Source organism: Nematostella vectensis, chromosome 4 (genome assembly GCF_932526225.1).
Source record: "Nematostella vectensis chromosome 4, jaNemVect1.1, whole genome shotgun sequence".
Lineage (NCBI taxonomy): Eukaryota > Metazoa > Cnidaria > Anthozoa > Actiniaria > Edwardsiidae > Nematostella > Nematostella vectensis.
The window spans coordinates 7,059,442-7,079,806 of record NC_064037.1 but is presented as its reverse complement, the minus strand read 5'-3'; the positions used below and the strand labels follow the sequence as shown (position 1 = coordinate 7,079,806).

Genomic DNA, 20,365 nt, shown 5'->3' with positions numbered 1-20,365 from the left:
TCATGAATCCACCTTTGCTTGCAAATATCCATAAGCAAAGCACTCAATTATGCCCCAAAAGACTTCATGATGTCCTGAGACACTCTCCTAATATGCTCATAGCTGTATTTTTGATGAAAAATACAAGCAACCATCAACTTGTGCTAGCTTCAGCACAACGACGAGGGATTAAAAGTGGGGACCGCAAAGCACTGTTGGAAAGCTTGGATACCGCTGACTAGGTGCAGCTGTGTTTGACTTTGACGGGCTGTATAAAACTCAGAATAGGGGGGGAGGTATCTGTTTTCAGTCTGTTTTTTTTTGTAAATTCAGCTCAAAAATAGCCAGGAGTCAATGGGTTAAACATTGCTTTGAAGTGCGGAACAACGGAATTCTCTCCGACTAATTCCTGAAGTTCGGTTTGGGAACCATGTGGTTGGCCGTAATGCATGACGGAGAAAGTGGCCTTAGGTTATGACACATTATCATCCACAGGGAGCCCGACAAACCACAAGAAACGAAAAGAACGCCAGGGGCAAGGCTGGGATCCTTTGCTTGAGTGACACCAAGCAAAACAATTAAAACACAGAAGACCACACCAGAGCAACGGTTCTCATATAAAAAAGGATATAGAAAAAGACAAGACACGAAACGACGGGATAAAGACGAAGGCGAGGCCTGAGGAAGACTTGTCAGAAAGCTAAGGCTTGTTGTTAGCTGTAAGAACTGAGGCATTTGTAAATTTAATTCATTATTTAATTTGAATACACACTACTGATAAAAAAAAAGCAAAAGTTAAACAAATAGATATATTTTAGATGGTGGATTTAATTTTTACCTTAAAGAATTTATAACAAACATTTCATCACACTGCACCTTTGGAAGAGCTAAATCTTACAACATCATATTTGGCAAGTACCAAGGATGGATGGAATAGTCTACTTACTTGGGTTTCTCCAGAGCCTGGGGATCCTCCCTTGCCCGACCAGCGGGTTTCTTCTCTGCCTCTTCCTGAGTCAACAACTCCAGCTCCGCCTCTACTTTTCCCTATAAACACAACAAATCTACGGTATGAAATCACGGCGTCAAATAGGCAACTTCGGCAACGGCAGTAAAACGTGAAATGCTTTCTATATAGTACATATTAGCCGTTGTCTTTAGTTTTATACGGTCTAGTGAGGAAGGGAATGTTCGCGCTACAAACTATTTTGTGCACTAAGGCAGAAACGATAGATCTCAACTACCCTTGCTTATTTGGAACAACAAAAGTGTCAAAAATGTAGCGTTAAGCATTGAATGATTATTTTGGCGACCGTTCTCCTAGCCGTCACCGTTGCGCAAGTTCCCTAGTATTCGTAATTTTTGCCGTCGTATTTTTCGAGACTATATAATATTGGATTTCACAGATATCTCAACATTTCCCTGATAACATTTTGAATTAACTTTCGAACTCAATCACATGCTGTTAAAGCTTTAAAATTATTACATACTCGATGACCAAAACCAATTTTGCTTGTACACGAGAATTTACGCCTTCTAGGTAAAGGAGGAGGTATCTGTCAATTGCGATGGTCTCATGAAATGAGGGACTGATTGATTCTCTGGTTATATGATAAGTTAGGGCAGATAAAAAGTGTTTCTTACCGCCAACTCTATCTCCTCCTCCTCCGTGTTGACAAAGAAAGGCCAAAAGCCTTTCATGTGTTTCATCTTGAAAAATGAGACCTGAGGGACGGAGCCGTCTTGCTTGAGCAGGTCCAGTGTGCAGGACTTCGACGTCTTTGCACCGCGCGGCATCCTGGTTAGGTCCAGGCACAGATCCCCTGCACAAATGAAAATACAGTCAACTATACGCTAATAGAAACGCTCTCAGGTCCAGACACAAATCACCTGCACAAACGAAAACACAGTCAACTATATGCTAATAAAAAAAAGCTATCAGGTCCAGACACAAATCCCCTGCACAAATAAAAATACAGTCAACTATCCGCTAATGGAAACTCTCCACGGTCTAGACACAAATCTCCTGGACAAGGGTAAATACAATCAGCTCTGCGCTAATGGAAACCATAGACATCATAACCATAGAAACCATAAACATATTGAACAGCTTACTTGGTGGAAGAAAAAGGCTTAGAAAACAAGCAAGTCTACAGAAAACATGATAACAAATAAAAGCAAACATTGACAGTTGTCATTGACAACTGTCAATCTACACGAAACTCACCAATAAAATCATCGGCAGAGAAGGCGTCAGCATCCCAAACCTGCAGGTGAAGTCTGGCAGGAACTTTCTCCTCGGACTCGTCCCACGAGAAGAAACTTGCCTACAACACAATAGAAAAAGCTGAAATAACGAAAATGTAGGAAACAAATGGAGGGTGGTACAAGATGGACAGAAAAGACATGGATGAGCTTGCGAGAGGGTCTAGAACAAGGATTGAAAAAATACCGGGTAGATTGAGATGGTTGGGTTATGGTATACGAAAATGTAGGAAAAAAATGGATACTAAAATCAAATAACGAAAATGTAGGAAACAAATGGGTTCAAGAAGGACAGATAAGACATGATATGGATGAGCTTGCGAGAGGGTCTAGAGCACGGACTGAAAAAATACCGGGTAGATTGAGATAGTTGGGTTATGGTATACGAAAATGTAGGAAACAAATGGATACTAAAATCAAATAACGAAAATGTAGGAAACAAATGGGTTCAAGAAGGACAGATAAGACATGATATGGATGAGCTTGCGAGAGACTCTAGAGCAAGGACTGATAAAGTTCTGGGTGTTAAGGGATGGTCTGGTATACGTACCTTTCGCGTAATGACAATTCTTTCCTCGGCTTTCTGGTACTGGAAGGGGAAGATGAATCTCCAGTTGAAGTTGCCTTCACCAGTCAGGGACCTTCAAATTAGATACACAGTAAGATCCGACGTATTCTCAGCAGATGTACATTAGACTTAGAGCTGTAGCGTCTTTGAGAAATCTTTAGTATCCAAGCTGTCCCAGTTTTTTAGACTTACCTGTAATGGACATCTGTCTGCTGTTTGTCGTCTTTAAGACCTTCAAGCCATCTGCACGCGAGACAGAGCAATAAGTAAGGTAGGGAATAGTAGAGATGACGATGAAAATGATGATGATGATGTTGGCCAATGATGATAACTGTGATGATAAGGAGATTGAAAAGATGACGGAGAACGACGAGGAGATAGGTGGGGGAGGAAGAAAGGGACGAGGGATAAGAAAGGAGGGGAGGAGAATTATGATCATGAGAAAGAGGAAGGGAAGCAGAACGAGATGTTGAGGATTATAATGGTGTCGACGACAACAACACCCTAATCGTAATATTTACCCCTTGATGAAGATATCGGAACACTTCTCTCCTGTTAGCATGTTGGCTTCCTCCAGCAAAACGTCCTCTGTGTTCCAGATGATCACACGCAGCTCATAGCTACAAAAAAACAAAACACAACAATAAACAACTAAGCTGCACACAGAAAAACGAATAAGTCATACAAAACTTATTTACACACAAAAACACTAGGTCGTGCGCATCTCATAGCTACCCACTGAAACTAAGTGCAACACTAAAAGTAGAATTGTAGGAAGTCTAATACATTTTTCACAAGGCGCGCGAGGTTCCCCCACGTTCTCCCTTCCTAGTCACATGCGCTTGCTGCACAGGCTACACTAGACATGGCCGTACCTTGTTGGCTTCCTTGGTGTGATGTCCACCGGCGCGCCCGGAGAAGGCATGTCCATGGGGAACATGTCAACCCACATCTCAAGTTTACCCTGAAAACGGACAACACTCAAACGACTGTACTCTACCTACCATATCTACTACTTTTCATTAATTTCTCTTTACTTTTTAAAATCACATTGCAATTATCGTTCATTATATAGAAATGCGCAACTCTTTTTATATAAAACTTTTAATATGAAAAAGCCTATCCTCACATGCTGTCTCTTACCTGCTCGACCCCAGGCTTCTCGGGGTTGAATAGCGCCCTCGTTTCCACGTGTTCAGGAACGAGCGTGAAGCCTCGTTTGAGTGTTTGGAACTGCTTGAGGCATCTGAGTGCCGAAGGCTCGTCTGACTGCTTCCAGTGACCTGCGCCAAAAGACAGATTATATCATGCGATTGGTTTAGTTGTAATATTTTCATTAACGTTATCTAAACATTCAAAACATTTCAAATTTATCTTTTTTTCATATTTTTTCCCATAACAGTAGTAACTCTTGGTATTTGCGGGGCAAATAGATATCAAGGAGATGAATGCTGAATGCCACCAAATGGGTTAGTGGATGGATCGAAATACAACCAATCCGTTCCAAGCCAACAACGAAGTGACAGGGTACCGCTATTACGGACGCTAATCTCTTACCGCTATTACGGACGCTTATCTCTTACCGCTATTACGGACGCTAATTTCTTACCGCTATTACGGACGCTAATCTCTTACCGCTATTACGGACGCTAATCTCTTACCGCTATTACGGATGCTTATCTCTTACCGCTCTCCTCGAGTATTTGCGGCGCCGCCACGAACACCTTGTTATCGACACGCACGCGTCCCGTGGAGTAGTGGGGACCGTCCAGGCCCTCCTCCTTGCACAGCTTCGCGAGGATCTGGGTGGGGCGCAGAGGATCTCTCCATTTGTTGAATCCAAACCTGCGAAGACGTGAAAAGCAAGATTTGATTTTAACAAATCTTTACAGCAATTACCGTAAGTGAAAGCTAGAGAGTCGTGCAAGGTAGCTTTGATGGGCCAGGCTCTTTTCTGCATAATTTAAGCGTCGTACAGCGCCATCACTGTGAGTGAGTGAGTGGGTGAGTGACTGTTCGACATTTTTCAAACCCCTGCATTTAAAACAAATCATCCAAATGTGCGGATAACTTACGTGGCATACTGATCTTGCAGTCCACAGGTAGCCCGGTGCCTGCTGTAAAATCTGTTTTCAAGGTCGACCTTGGTCTCGCCAATCAGGTCGTCGCTACCGACAAGATCCCAGTCGTAGATGCCGACCGTCAGCATGGAGTCCATGGGGATGATAGCCTCGAACTCGAAGCACCTGAGGCACGAGTTGCAGTCATGGCGGTGATAAGCACATAAGACAGCACGCATATACATACATTCATACAACGACACTGTAAATTGCGCGCTCTGATTGGTCAAGGGTCCATGTGTTATTAGAGGACATACGTACGCTTGGCGCAAGCATGTACGCGCTCTCACCAAAACGAAATGTTAACGTAAGAAAACATTTTTATGGTTGTATAAAACAAAAAGATCTTATTTTGTGCGTCGATCCTCTAATAGATGCACAAAAGACGCCACAGCGTGTCATGAACAACAGACATGCAACTCGACTGCGTCTCGTTGCCTCCTTTTTTTGTTCAAATTAGTTAAATAACACATAGGAACAATACAAACAAGGGCAACCACGGCCAGAACAACAGAAAAGGATGATGACATAAAACCGATAATATAAAACTGAGATGCGAACATAGTTGAGGGTGTTTGCAAAAGTAAATGTCAACGTCCTCGATAAACCTAGGGAACTTAATCGATGACAATGGCAACACGGACGGCAACAGCAGAAAATAATGGGAATTTAAAAAGCCCAGACGTGATGCTCTGTATCTGATATATTGTAGTAAAAAGGGACACTCCAAAAGTGGCCCTCCTCACCATCCCCATCGACGACGTCGTTCTCCAGTAATGCACATACCTTCCAAAAGTTGGGTTGAGCTGCTTGGAGACGTAGTTGTCGCGATCCCGCACCCTGTGCTTGCCAAGGTTGACCACCAAGTAAGGATCCGCCTACAGTCACACACAGCGTGAGTGAAACATTGGAACAGGCATTAAACACGAGTTGTGAAATGTTGTACAGGCCGGATACTCGGTTATTGTCGCCCGGAGTTTTGCTTTACAAGATCAAAATCACTTTAAAATTCTAGCAATGAAAGCTGGTTAGTATAATATTTTTTAACTAATAATAATAACAAAGTGTTGTCTTTATTTGTGTGAGCATGCACTCTAGAGACCGACTTAAAAAAAAAATGTTTTCTAGCATGAATTTTCACTTACCTTTCCATTCACGTCTGAAGGGTGTAGATTGAGTGCCTAGAAGCAAAGAATCAATCAGAGTTCCGAATTTCATGGCGAGCTTTCGTAATGGGTTTTACCTTGACAACGTAAACTCTGACGAGAACATTGACAGGTTCGTTGCTAGGCAGTTTGAGGAAGGTTCCCACGATGGGATCCATCTCGACGTGCTCGGGAAGTGGGTACTTCCAGACCTTCAGCGAGCCCTGCAAATCACGATCGAAACCAATTAAGACGAATCAAGATCAAAATCAAGAAAAACAACTAGAATGAATCGAGATCAAAATTAATGAAGATAAGAACGCGTCGAACGAAGAACGAATCATGATTAGAACGTGTATCGAACAGCGTGCGCGTGTGTGTGTGTATTATCCACCCATGTTCACGCAATTTTCTTATTTGTTCACCCCTTTTTAGAGTCAGGATCGGCAAGTGTCAAGCATACAGAGCGAATGCTTTTGGATTCTAACGGCGGCTTGAGCCTCACCTTAAACTTGCCGACGATTCTATGGTCATTTGTTCACCCCTTTTTAGAGACAGGATCGGCAAGTGTGGATCATACAAAGCGAATGCTTTTGGATTCTAACGGCGGCTTGAGCCTCACCTTAAACTTGCCGACGATTCTATGATCATCATCATCATCCTCGCTCGTCTTCTTGCCCCGGAAGAGAGGGAACGAGTGCAGCCAGTCGTTGAACCCGTTAAAGTCGTGCATGCACTCAAGCTCAAGCTTGAAGATCTTCATGGAACAAAAACCATCAGAACGACTGCCTCAGAGGCGTCAACAGTATGAGAAGGAAAAGGGGGCTTGAGGAGAATACGGTTACAAGCCAGGATCTTTCCAGAGTTATGCCAATTATAAGGCCCAATAGAACCAGTTTGATACCTTTTCCGTTTAATGGTAGTTACTATATCGTACTAAGGGGGTGGGGTGGGGTGGGGGTCTCAATGCGCCTCTAGATATGGCCTAGACTCTCGCATTAAGTGTCGTTCTTCTCACTCGTGATAAGTTGGACTCAGAATTCCCCCTTTTCCTTAAATCAGGATCAGTCTGTAAACTAGAGTTTCAAAAGTGCACACCAGAACTCACATTCAATCTTGGGATGGCCTTCTTCCTCTTCTCCTCTTCCGACTCCTCCTCCTTCTTCGGTTTCTTCTTGCCCTGACCGGAGGTATGGGTTCCACTGTCGCCCTTCTCTTGGTCTTTTAGAGTCTCGTAATAACGCGACCACCAATCAAGGGAGTCCTCATCATCGTCGTCTTCTTTTTTATCCTTGTCTCCTTTCTCCTTCTTCTTCTCCTACAATAAGACGAAGCGACGGGTTTAAGTATGCTAGGCCACGTGATGGTCAGTAACGTGATCACGTGTTGATCACGTGCCCGGTCATGCAGCACTCGTTGCAGTGCGAAATTATTTATCTCTGAAATCGATAGAGCCAAGGCAAGTCATGGGAATCGTGGAAGTCAAATCACGGAGTCCGTCAATTCTTTCGTGTTGTTCTAGCGGAAAATGCAATACTCGATACTTTTTAACAGAAATCTGTTTTCGAATGGATGACTGTCGTCTATTTCATATACGGAAAAAAAGTACAAGGGATATATTCTTTCATGGTTTGGAATTAGTTCGAAAGTAGCATATGTGCCAAAGCGGGTGATAAATATTTAGCGTTAATAAAGCCAATTTTATGAACTGAACAAGATGGTAAATTACTGAAAAAAAAACGAAGATGAATGAAAAAATAGTTTTATATTAGTCATTTACTCCGTTTTGGTGAGCTATGTTCATTCTATCAGCGAAGCAATTGCTTTTAATTCTTTAAAACACTTTGCCCGCCATATTCTCATAAGCATTGCTATAAAAGCTAGTCTCAAGCAACAAAATAGTGCAAAAATTTCGCTGTCAACGCGAGATTAGCGGCGAGTGAGGGACGCTAGCAGATTGGAGTGAAGACTTCAAGTGCCAGTAAATTGGCAGCTGTCAGTCATGAAGTCTCACGTGATCCGTGCTGGCATGCATGTCAGTCGCCACTACTGCTATTGGTGCTTCGGTATCCTAGCAACGCATGGCACAAGAGGCTTGCCGCTCAATGAAAGAAAACTCAAAATAAAACTCAGTCGAACGTTTGAAAACCTACCGTCAACTTACGTTTTGTTCTCACAGAGAGCTATGTCGAGAGCTATGTGTACAGTGCAGATTTCAAATATTTTCTTCCAATAGTGCTGTAAGAATTGAAAGATAATTTCACGCATTTCCATCGCAAAAATTCAAGATACATGTAATATCGCTAAAAAAGTTATAGACTCCAAAAGTCTATTGTTATTTCATAATTTTGCGCAAATAGGCCGAATAAAACAACAAAGGAGTGACTGGTTAAAATCTTTCAAAGTTTCAAAATAAATAACAAGCCTTCAGCGCCCACGATGCTAGGTACCAGCGGCACCATCTCTTCTCATGCCGCTAGTCAGCAGTACTGCATGCTCATGCACGTCAATCATAGAAAGGTTCGGGATATTACAGTAATGAGTCGTGCCTGTAACTCCATCTGTTCCATTTCGATGGGCGGGGCGTCATCCATCTCAAGCGCAACCTCGCCTCCTCCTGGCGAGGTAGGGCGGGACGGGCCATTCGCTACGGCTTCTGTAAAAGAGAACGCAACACGCGTGTGTGAGAGCGACTCACAAGCAGGCTTACTAAACTCAAAATAAATTAGGTATCGAGGAAATATTAGGCAATATTTCTGTCTTGGTGCTACCCAGCAGCTTTATTCTGTCTGGGCATGACTCACCGGCCTCCTCCAGGGGTTCTTCGCCCGCTTACTTAACTCAAAAGGGATAAAGTATCAAGCTACGTTATGCTGTGGTGCTACGTTAGTCTGTCTTGGTGATACCCAGTAGTCTTTTTCTGTCTAGGCATGACTTACCAGCCTTCTCGATTCGTTCCTTCTCCTTCTCACCCGTCTGAAGGTACCTGTGCAGCGAGTTCAACACGTGCGTGCCCACAAGGGTAAAGCGGCCAAATGTCCGACAATCCCGGACACGGATCGTCAAGGGAGGGCAGTAGCGCTCATTCTCCGGCAATTCCTGATAAGATAGTAAGCAAAACCTATTTTTTAGATTAATTTAATTTGTACATTATAAAAAAAGAATGTTTCATATGCGCCCTTTATGAAATGTGGATCCACCACTCCTTTGTTATTGTTTATCATTGAAAATACAACGGTTTATTCGCAAGAAAATTTCAAAATAACAATCTACGAATTATCTACGAGTTATTGACGATATTTGATTGGAAATATCTTGGTTACTCGCTTGAATTAGCCGATGGGTGGAAAAGATGGAGTTTGCATGCTCGCGTTTGTTACTCACCACATCAAAGTAGCAGACCGGGTTCTGGAAGTTCGGGTTTTTCTTCGCATTTGTGATGACGGTTGATTGGATCACGTGGCCTGCGAGGTCGATGTCAACCTGAGGCCTGTCCACTGTGGTGAGATTGATGCGCTTCATCTCACGCACCCCCCAGAATAGCACCTGCAAGACAGGAAAAGAAGGGTGGGTCAGTAGAGCTTTAGGCTTCTTTATAACACCCCCAGAAAAGGACCTGCAAGACAGTAAAGGAAGGGGGGGGGGGGCAGTAGAGATCTAGGATTTATTTGTAGATACCCAAGAATAGCAAATAAGAGAAAGGTAAATTCAACTTCGACCATGTTTTGGGAAAGGAAAGAATACGAGAATACCTTTTTTTAACGACGTACTTATTAAATATGACTGATGTCATATCTTTTTCTTTTGGCATACGAGGCAACAAACAATCCTACTCCCCCCCCCCCCCCCCCCCCCAAGGTACCTCGAAGTAATATACAACCTTACCCCACCCCAAGGTACTTCGAAGTAACATAAGGCCCCTACACCACCCTCCAAAAGTACCTCGAGATAACATACAACCTACACCCACCCTCAAGGTACCTCGAGGTAACGCACAACCCTACACCACCCTCCCAAGGTACCTCGATCCTGTGCTTTTTCATGACAGGGCGTATCCCGACAGGCACTGGTGTGATTGGTCCATCCGGGGTATTAACAGGCTCAACCTCGCTTGGAAGGAAGCACGTGCCACTTGTCACCTGCAAAACAGGGGTCAGCAGTTTGCACACACAAGGCGCCAAAACATGGGCTCAAAATACGCAGTAAGCTATATTACATGTAGAGATGAATGATCAAACAATGGCTCAAGAATCCAAAAAAACAAAACGTCGATAAACCGAAAGACAGATTTCAATTCATGTTGTTTCTGGTCATGTAGCAATAGTTAAGCCAAGTGTTTCAGGTCGTATAGATAAGGCTATGGCCGCGGTCGAATGAGGTCATGTGACTGGATCAGCACCTAGCCGTTGTGTTTTCAGGTCAAGTGACTTTGATTTCGAAAATGGCTGTGTTCGTTTGAGGTCATGTGATTATCATCTAGCCAATGACTGTGGTCGCTTGAGGTCATGTGATTATCAATTAGCCAATGACTGTGAGCGTTTGGGGTCGTGATTATCAATTAGCCAATGACTGTGAGCGTTTGAGGTCATGTGATTATCAATTAGCCAATAACTGTGAGCGTTTGAGGTCATGTGATTATCAATTAGCCAATGACTGTGAGCGTTTGAGGTCATGTGATTATCAATTAGCCAATGACTGTGGTCGCTTGAGGTCATGTGATTATCAATTAGCCAATGACTGTGGTCGCTTGAGGTCATGTGATTATCAATTATCCAATGACTGTGGTCGCTTGAGGTCATGTGATTATCAATTAGCCAATGACTGTGGCCGCTTGAGGTCATGTGATTATCAATTAGCCAATGACTGTGGTCGCTTGAGGTCATGTGATTATCAATTAGCCAATGACTGTGGTCGCTTGAGGTCATGTGATTATCAATTAGCCAATGACTGTGGTCGCTTGAGGTCATGTGATTATCAATTAGCCAATGACTGTGAGCGTTTGAGGTCATGTGACTATAAATAAGCCAGTGATCCAGCACCTGCAGCAGCTCGAAGGCTGCGAGCATCTCTCCCGCGTTCTCCTCTCCTCTGCAGACTTGGAACCACTCGAGAGCTGGCGGGAAGAAGGGTTTCTCGTACGGCTCGCATGCCATCTTGACGATAGGCCGGGCCAGAGCGCGTCCGATAAACTCCGAGTCGCCCTACGAGAGAGAAAGGTAATCATTCCAGTTAACTCAAGAAGTAAGAAAACTAAATAATAATGATAACTAAGAATTCTATAAAAATAATAATCAATCCTGAGAAAATAAGACTTTGACAGACTAGGGGTGCGTATTGTTTCAACATCTTCTTTTTCGGGATCTAATAATATAGATATTTGTTATTTTTTAAACAAAATGGAGTCCTATTTACATCCCCTCACTGAATTTAAGCAGGTCCTATGCATGCTAGCAAGACAAAAAAATAAAACAAATTAATAAAAAATAGTTTTGCATCTGGTCCAGGAAGGAATTCCCTTCCCTCAGGATAAGAGTGTGTATCCCTCATTTTCCTCTTCCCTTGCCCCTCCTCCTTTCTACAAATTAACTCACGCCGATGTCCTTGTCAAAGATCTCGACGACGATGGTGGGCGGGTTGACCGCGATCTCGTTCACGTCTCCCCACAGCACAACTTCCTGGAAAATCAGCGTCTGGTCCCACGTGGGGCTTCGTGTCTCCCAGATGACGCGCGTGTCACTAACGAGATGCGTGAAGATGACGCGCGCGAACGCGTCCGACAGACCTGAGGCGTCGCTGCCGATCAGACTTCTCGCCTGGTACACGTGCGCGCGTAGGACAAACTTCTGTTTCTCTGTGAACGAGGAGAAAGATAAACAAATCATATCAACGTCATTTTATTTACTACGCAGCAACAACGGATTACGTCTTGACGTCCTTACTGAAGTGCGTCGTCGTCAAGTTAACACGTGTGTTCATAAAGGTTGTGTTTATTTGTGTGGAATACACTTGTTTCCCTAATACACAACAATGGCTTTGTTCTCTTTTGTGCTGGCTTGGATACTACACATTGACTATGGCACTTTGATTCACTCCAAAGGTGGGTACTGTAGTTTATCGAACCCAAGGTGGCTTAGATATTGAACTAGTCGGTGGCCTTCAGTAGTGTTATTTGTTCTTAGACAACGCGTTAATCCGATACAGATATCGATGATTTTGCAGGGAAACTCATACAACTAATACAAAGCATGATACCTGTGTAAATGAGATGGTTCGGAGGAGGCGCCATCAGTTTGTGAGCATTTTTGGGCTGAAACAGGAAAAAGCTATGAGTACAATCATTATAATTAACCATTATCACCATCATGAACGTCATCACCATTAACCTCGTTACTATAATGGTAATCGTCATCATCATCATAAACATCATTACCGCCAGGCGCAGTTGTCGTCATTATCACCACCATCATTTATTAAAAACTTTCGCATACCAAAAACCACCATCATCATCATCATCAACTTCATCATCATCACCGTCATCATCGCTATCAATTTCATTATCGCTATCACGACCACTTGTTCATCCATATCTTGTTCATCCTAGTTACAACAACATCATTTCTATCTTCGTCATCACCATCACCACCATCTCTGTTGTTACCGTCTGGTATCCTTTGGGTGCGTCTTTGAGGTAGTCCTTCTTGTGCTTGTGCAGACCGAGCCAGATCATGATGTTCAGCTTGGCCTGAATGGCCCAGCCCTTGGGACCATCGCCTCTCTTTCCGGGCAACTGGACGGAGGTAATAACAACAAGACGTTAGACTTGGGACAAACGCCTCTCTTTCCGGGCAATTGGACAGAGGTAACAACAACAAGACGTTAGACTTGGGACAATCGCCTCTCTTTCCGGGCAATTGGACAGAGGTAACAACAATAAGACGTTAGACTTGGGACAATCGCCTCTCTTTCCGGGCAATTGGCAGAGGTAACAACAATAAGACGTTATACTCTATAAAGTGGTAACACTCTTTTAATACGATGACAGGATGTTACAATTCTGGATCGACCTTGGAGTGCGTCTCTCAACAAGAGTGAAAATAACCAGCAACAATATGAGGCGACAGTATGTAGTGTATGTAGTACTGCTGAAATTTCTCCTTTCTTTTCATCTATTTTATGACTTCAATGAACTTGTTTAGTACATTTATCTTATGAGATCACATTGTTGGACAACATACAATTTTTAATAGTTAATATAAAAATTAGTATCTTGGAAGAGGTTGCAATCGCGCTACGAAGCACATTCACACCGTAAATGAAGAGCCTCTTTGCAACAATACCTTACGTTTCTTACACAAGGAATAATCCAGGTGCAACTGTATAAGACTGATCCATGATTTGTACCCAGGCCTTACCCTTAGGAAGACGGTCTGCATACGCCCAGAGTCCTTGCCTCTTTCCTCTTCCACCAAGGAGTACATGATGTGTTGAGAGGGAATGCGAGAGTACGCAACCCTCTTCCCGCCACACAGCATCCAGATAAACACATCAGGGATCGTGTCTTGAGGCTGTCAAAGACAAACGAAACTATTCGGTTAGGCGTCTTGAGGCTATCAAAGACAAACGAAACTATTCGGTCAGGCGCCTTGAGGCTATCAAAGACAAACGAAACTAATCGGTCAGGCGCCTTGAGGTTATCAAAGACAAACGGAATTATTCGGTCAGGTCTCTTGAGGCTGTCAAAGACAAACGAAACTATTCGGTCAGGCGCCTTGAGGCTATCAAAGACAAACGAAACTATTCGGTAAGGCGCCTTGAGGCTATCAAAGACAAACGAAACTATTCGGTCAGGCGCCTTGAGGCTATCAAAGACAAACGGAATTATTCGGTCAGGCGCCTTGAGGCTATCAAAGACAAACGGAATTATTCGGTCAGGCCTCTTGAGGCTGTCAAAGACAAACGAAACTATTCGGTCAGGCGCCTTGAGGCTATCAAAGACAAACGAAACTATTCGGTAAGGCGCCTTGAGGCTATCAAAGACAAACGAAACTATTCGGTCAGGCGCCTTGAGGCTATCAAAGACAAACGGAATTATTCGGTCAGGCGCCTTGAGGCTATCAAAGACAAACGAAACTATTCGGTCAGGCGCCTTGAGGCTATCAAAGACAAACGAAACTATTCGGTCAGGCGCCTTGAGGCTATCAAAGACAAACGGAATTATTCGGTCAGGCGCCTTGAGGCTATCAAAGACAAACGAAACTATTCGGTCAGGCGCCTTGAGGCTATCAAAGACAAACAAAACTATTCGGTCAGGCGCCTTAAGACTATCAAAGAGAAACGAAACTATTCGGTCAGGCGCCTTGAGGCTATCAAAGACAAACGAACTATTCGGTCAGGCGCCTTGAGGCTATCAAAGACAAACGAAACTATTCGGTCAGGCGCCTCGAGGCTATCAAAGACAAACGAAACTATTCGGTCAGGCGCCTTGAGGCTAACAAAGACAAACGATATTATTCGGTCAGGCACCTTGAGGCTGGCAGCTAAGTGGACGGTTGCTAAACAGAGGTACCTCCGTATGTTTTACAAATCTTTTTACTTGATGCTAACAATAGAATTCAACACACGCACATACACGACACAGTGAAAATCACACCGAGAGTCATATTTGTAATAATATCTACAAGAATATCCCTCCACCTTTCATCACAAAAGTCCAACCTTCAGCGTGTACTGAAATTAAACTACCTCCGCCGCAATAAAGGTACTAGTAGCTTTAAGATTGTCCTTCAGCGGTACTATAACTGCTACCCCCATCACAATGTTCAGCAGCGTTCTTAGCAATTCACTTACGGTACCACCTATAAGATCCTCCTATTTGCTACATGATTTTCAAGTACCCTTCAGCGTGTACTACAACTCCTACCTCCACCGCAATGTTAAGCAGCCTCTGCAGCAAGGCATTAGCAGCTTTTAGATTGTCTTTCATGTGCGTGTCATCCTTGGTACTCGTCTTGAGCTCTTGTGCCGACGTGCAGACCGACTCGACCTCGTACTGGCACAGCTTCAGGCGCTCTTTGTCCAGTTTAGTTCGTCCCACATGGGAGGCAGTCGGCATTGACTTGATCAGGTTCAGATATTGGCTGAAAGAACATTTAAAGGGATTCTGTCAGCCGTCATCTTCTTATTCTGACAGCTTCACAGTCGGTATAAAAATAAATTTGCATCGGGGTTTGTTATATCCCTTGGGCATTTGTAACGACTGAATTTGGTAAGGAGAGGGTACCGCAGTCCCTTTACGACCGCAGCAGCAGAGTAGTCCATCCCTAACTCTAATACCAACATTCGGAAAGTTGCCAAAGCTAAAGAGTGGACTTCGGTCTGAGCTCCCAGATCAAGTCAGCTTGGCATTTCTTCTGTGGTGTTGATTATTGGATTTCTATCGGCTGATTTGCGGAAGGTATTGCGACATTTTCGGTTGATGAAGTATGAAACCTTGTTTTTAGATTACTATTTCGAATTTTATCACGACTGACTAGGGCCCCTTAAGAAAATGAATGTAACAATTGTCACTGTTTCATCGCCTTATGCTGGCGGTTTGAGCATGGTACATACTTGCATCCGTTGATGAGCTCGGATAGCACACGGCTCAGCCACCGGAATGTGTTGGGGAGATCCATCTTGACGCGCTCAATACAGTCCGTTAGACCATCCTCCTGTAAACGGTGAAGCAGAGACAGTAAGAAAGTAAACAAGAGATCTCAATACAGTCCGTTAGACCATCCTCCTGTTAACGGTGAAGAAATGACAGTAAACAAGAGATTGATGCAATGGGGACCAGAACGTCTGAATGTTATCTGCCGTCAAGAAACGGTGTTGGCTGGAATTATTGTCTAAAGCCCCCAAAAATAAGAAACGCACGCATTGTTGAACAGCAGTTGTTTGCACGACATATTTCAGCATGCTGCGAGGAACTTCGCCAACATTTTATTGTCGGCTGAGGAAAACTGTGTAACAGCACAGCGGTTGCACAGCGCAACGCTGCACATTGTTATAATCTCTGCAATCCGGTTGGTCGGCATAAGTATTCAAGGTATCATCACGTACCAGGCGTTCACAGATCTTGAGCAGCACGTTAGAGTTGTAGAGGCGTCGGCGGTGATCCTGCCACATGAACTTGATGTGTGTGCACGGCTTGGAGTCTTCCCAAGGAATGTGATAGTACTGCCTGTCGTTTGTGACTGGTTTGACGGGAGGAGTGAGGGAGTAGAGGAAGGGGTTATCTCCATCTCGGCGATCCTCATCTCCACCCATCTACGATACGATGACAGAGTTAATGTCATTAAAGGTAGGAAGAACAGATACATGGAGGTTACCGTGCCAGTTTTGAGTAGAAATCAACCCTCAGCTGGCATAGTGTCAATAATACATGTATAAGGAACAGATAGATCAAAGTTTTAGTGCAGGTATGAGAAGGAAATCAACTTTCGGCTGAACTTTGATTGTGAGCCGGACATTACTGAGTAATGTTGCGGGTTACGTGTGCGTGTTACACACGCAGATTGTATTGTGGGTTACGTGTGCGTGTTACACACGCAGATTGTGTTGTGGGTTACGTTTGCGTGTTAAACACGCAGATTGTGTTGTGGGTTACGTGTGCGTGTTACACACGCAGATTGTATTGTGGGTTACGTGTGCGTGTTAAACTCGCAGATTGTGTTGTGGGTTACGTGTGCGTGTTACACACGCAGATTGTGTTGTGGCTTGCATGGTATTTAAGGGTGTTTCAGTTGAAGGCGTGTTGTATATTTTTTAAGCTCACTCTCAATCGAGTTTGTGGCAGGAGTGTTGCGCAATGCATGGTATAATTCGTCTAACTATAGACTGAGTGCGTTGCATGTTGCATGGATGATGCATATGTGGTAAGTGTTTATTATCTGACCATCGGTCGGAGGTGTTGCATATTGCTGAGGTGTTACACATTGAATAATCAACTTACCTGATTTATGGGTTGAGTGTCGAGTGTGTTGTATGTTGCTGGTGTGTTGCGTATGTTGCATAGCTACTTACGGTGAACCGTCGATAGAGTGTGTTGTATGTTGCAGGGGTGTTGCGCATGCTGCATAGCTACTTACGGTGAACCGTCGATTGAGTGTGTTGTATGTTGCTGGTGTGTTGCATATGTTGCATAGCTACTTACGGTGAACCGTCGATAGAGTGTGTTGTATGTTGCAGGGGTGTTGCGCATGCTGCATAGCTACTTACGGTGAACCGTCGATAAAGTGTGTTGTATGTTGCTGGTGTGTTGCGTATGTTGCATAGCTACTTACGGTGAACTGTTGATTGAGTGTGTTGTATGTTGCAGGGGTGTTGCGTATGTTGCATAGCTACTTACGGTAAACCATCAATAGAGTGTGTTGTATGTTGCAGGGGTGTTGCGTATGTTGCATAGCTACTTACGGTGAACCGTCGATTGAGTGTGTTGTGTGTTACTGGTGTGTTGTATGTGTGTTGCATGGCTTACCTCATCAATTGGTTGACCGTCGATAGAGTTGCCCCAGTTGCCAATACTCATCTCGAAGCTGACCATCTTGTCTCCAACCTTCCTGTCAATCATACTGGCCTCGTAGAAGCATGCAAACAGCTGGAACTGTTCGTCTTTACCAGCAGCAGTCTGTTACGTCATACAGACACACGATTACGATTGGTCCAAACTATGTCATCAATTATTCGCATCTAGTTTGCGCATGAAGTTTAAGGTTTTCAATGGGTAAAACGCTAACGGTTTTAAAAATTCTCTGGTGACTAAAAAAACAAAGATTCACTTTGGACTCTTCAGGCTTTCCTTCAATTCCCATCGGTCTGCCATAAACCGTGGCCCGGGACATTTCTTGACACAGCCCCTTTGAATAAAAATGAACTTACATCTGAGATGGGTGCAGTCGGCTCCACCTCTACTTGCCGGATGCCGGACTCCGAGGCAGACTCGCCAAACTCGGCATGTACGGCTATGAGAAGGCGGCCACGGAAAGCCACTCCCTCACCCTAAATGACCAGAGAGAAAAAGGAGGATGAGTAAGGGGGTAACGGAGAGTGATAAATGGTCAGGGTAGGTGTCAAACCTAAACGACCATAGACAAAATGGACCGTGTAGGTGTCTTGCAACTCCCCCCCCCCCCCCCCCCCTCACCCAGCCAGCATAACTTATACACAGTTAACCTCAGCAGGGAAAGAACATTAACAGTAAAACAGTGTCAATTTTTTGCTCCTCCAGATCCATATTGAAGATCGTTATCGAAATTGCTCATGTTTTACAAGCTTCCCTTCCATTTTTGGTTCTGAAGATTTCGGAAATCAGTCAAGAAGACTCAGTCAACCCTACCCCTGATTTAATTGCCAAAGGTCACCACACACTAAGAACAAATGTAAGGGGTTCAACAATATCACTCTTACCAGTCCATTGTTGAGGTCATTGTGCTCGTCGAAGAGCGAGTAGTCGCGTGTCGACCCGTAGAGGTTAGCCCAACATGGGCCAAATGTAGGCATAAAACCTGTAGCATCAGGTATATAGTCAGCGCACAAACAATAGTGTCGCAAATACATTCAATAGACTTGACAAAAACAACTACTAGTCCTACTTTATATAGAACTGCACCTTTAACAAGAATGACGACAAAGACGCAAAAATCCAACGCTGCAAAGCTCCCACCTCCTCGATAGGTCGTGTAACAAGGTGGTTTTATGCGTTGTATTCTGGAGTACACATGATGAAAACACTATCATGTACTGGCAGTGTTTTCTAGTACATTGTTTCGCGTTTTTGTCGTACCCCTTGCCGTCATCGGTGCTTAAATATCCAAATATTTACGCATTCCTTCGTTTATAGTAAATTTAAAGGGCGACGCACGCTACCATGGCCACCTTGACAGCTATGTCAATTCCAATGATGCGAGAAACACGTTATCTGATTGGCGCTAGCCAGCCAGCAGGACAAAAAAAATGCTAGCGTGTCAATCAAACAATCAAATCGGTGAATCTCGCGTGCTAATTGGCCATCGTTTTTAAACCTTTGTCATGGTGGCCACGGTAGCGCACTGTAAGAAGTAGTATTGGCTTACACTATATAGGCATAATAATAGAATGGCTTTAAAGACAATAAAATTGTAATCATTCTATATTTTTCAAGATACAAAGCTGCGGATTCGAAATCACGACTACGCCGACTTTTATTCGCAGGTATGAAAGTGCCAGTCACCGCATTTCGCTCGAAATAGTCTAAATACTACGTGTTGGAATAGAAGGCGTAACGGGAGAAGCTGTGATTCGCGAAAAGAATACCTAAAGAGTTCGGAATACACTCATAATTAATCTTAAAAAACAGCTACGTGTCAAATGAAGCGACATTAGGCTAAATAAAAAGATATCTGTAATCGAAACTAGGTCCCTATCCAGTAACGATTATATGACCGACTATGGACTATGAATCACGCGTCCACCACAAAGGTGCGAAAATGCAAAACCACGTGACTAAGACCCAGACCTGGCAGAGACAGCTCCTCCCGAAGGCTCTTCTTTCAAACACTCGGGGGCGCGACATCCGTCAAATTACACAGGGCCCCCATAATCTATCGTACGACTATTTGACCCGAAATCTTCTTCCATCTTTGCCAAGTTTATGAACTCATACTTTTAAGTTAATAAAGCGTTCCGAAAAAAAAAATATATTCAAATCCATCTTACTTTAATTTAAAATATTTCTAGCTTCGCAAGGGAGGATAAACAAAACTTGACAGTATAGTTTTGTTTTGGTCACTATGCTTTTAAAGCCGCATTGTCACCAGTTTCAGTGTCATGCTTTTTCCGTTAATAATCATCAAAGTTTGTTTCGTAAACGACCTTAAGTAAACTGGCGACAATGCGGCTTTAAGCACAGGGGGGTAGGAAGTGTTCTCCTGTTTTAAAAACTCTGGCTTAACAGTTTAAAAAAACGGTTTTTTTTTTTCGAATCCAGCTCAGTTTCGTTGTAAAATCTCCGTGTTTTCGTTAAGACATGCAAAACAGTGGAGTTGGTGTCAGGCGAAAGTTGTTTCCCCGTGTGGACGGCTGGTGATTTTCGTATGTCACATGCTATCGAATGCAATCGAGCCAGGTCATGCAGTTAGTAGACGGAAAAGGTTAGCTGCAAACGCTAGCAAGCAATCGGACCATGCAAAATGGGATCACACGAAATGAACAATCCTTAGCGCAAGAAAAAATGTATTTCGCGATGGACTCTGGGTAAATGTGAGGCCATT

At 43.7% G+C, this 20,365-nt stretch overlaps 1 protein-coding gene across 12 annotated transcripts in view; it reads right to left on the bottom strand.

The window, feature by feature from the left end:
* LOC5519600 (otoferlin) overlaps positions 1-20,365 on the bottom strand; it is a 45,178-nt gene that overhangs the window by 7,169 nt on the left and 17,644 nt on the right. For 10 of the 12 annotated variants that reach the window (XM_048726049.1, XM_048726060.1, XM_048726048.1 and 7 more), the window contains 30 exons: positions 18,525-18,622; positions 17,997-18,116; positions 17,596-17,745; positions 16,179-16,385; positions 15,687-15,787; positions 14,998-15,214; positions 13,490-13,642; positions 12,736-12,864; positions 12,330-12,384; positions 11,669-11,928; positions 11,117-11,278; positions 10,100-10,216; positions 9,462-9,623; positions 9,017-9,176; positions 8,612-8,733; positions 7,186-7,395; positions 6,700-6,834; positions 6,176-6,301; positions 6,078-6,113; positions 5,719-5,810; positions 4,888-5,058; positions 4,500-4,657; positions 3,956-4,095; positions 3,688-3,776; positions 3,334-3,432; positions 3,005-3,055; positions 2,795-2,885; positions 2,207-2,306; positions 1,624-1,802; positions 926-1,026 (listed from right to left, as the gene is read on the bottom strand). In XM_048726049.1, the coding sequence (XP_048582006.1) occupies positions 926-1,026; positions 1,624-1,802; positions 2,207-2,306; positions 2,795-2,885; positions 3,005-3,055; positions 3,334-3,432; positions 3,688-3,776; positions 3,956-4,095; positions 4,500-4,657; positions 4,888-5,058; positions 5,719-5,810; positions 6,078-6,113; positions 6,176-6,301; positions 6,700-6,834; positions 7,186-7,395; positions 8,612-8,733; positions 9,017-9,176; positions 9,462-9,623; positions 10,100-10,216; positions 11,117-11,278; positions 11,669-11,928; positions 12,330-12,384; positions 12,736-12,864; positions 13,490-13,642; positions 14,998-15,214; positions 15,687-15,787; positions 16,179-16,385; positions 17,596-17,745; positions 17,997-18,116; positions 18,525-18,622 (3,991 nt within the window). The remainder of the gene's footprint in view (positions 1-925; positions 1,027-1,623; positions 1,803-2,206; positions 2,307-2,794; positions 2,886-3,004; positions 3,056-3,333; positions 3,433-3,687; positions 3,777-3,955; positions 4,096-4,499; positions 4,658-4,887; positions 5,059-5,718; positions 5,811-6,077; positions 6,114-6,175; positions 6,302-6,699; positions 6,835-7,185; positions 7,396-8,611; positions 8,734-9,016; positions 9,177-9,461; positions 9,624-10,099; positions 10,217-11,116; positions 11,279-11,668; positions 11,929-12,329; positions 12,385-12,735; positions 12,865-13,489; positions 13,643-14,997; positions 15,215-15,686; positions 15,788-16,178; positions 16,386-17,595; positions 17,746-17,996; positions 18,117-18,524; positions 18,623-20,365) is intronic. The other 2 variants (XM_048726054.1, XM_048726050.1) reach the window with 1 other exon arrangement.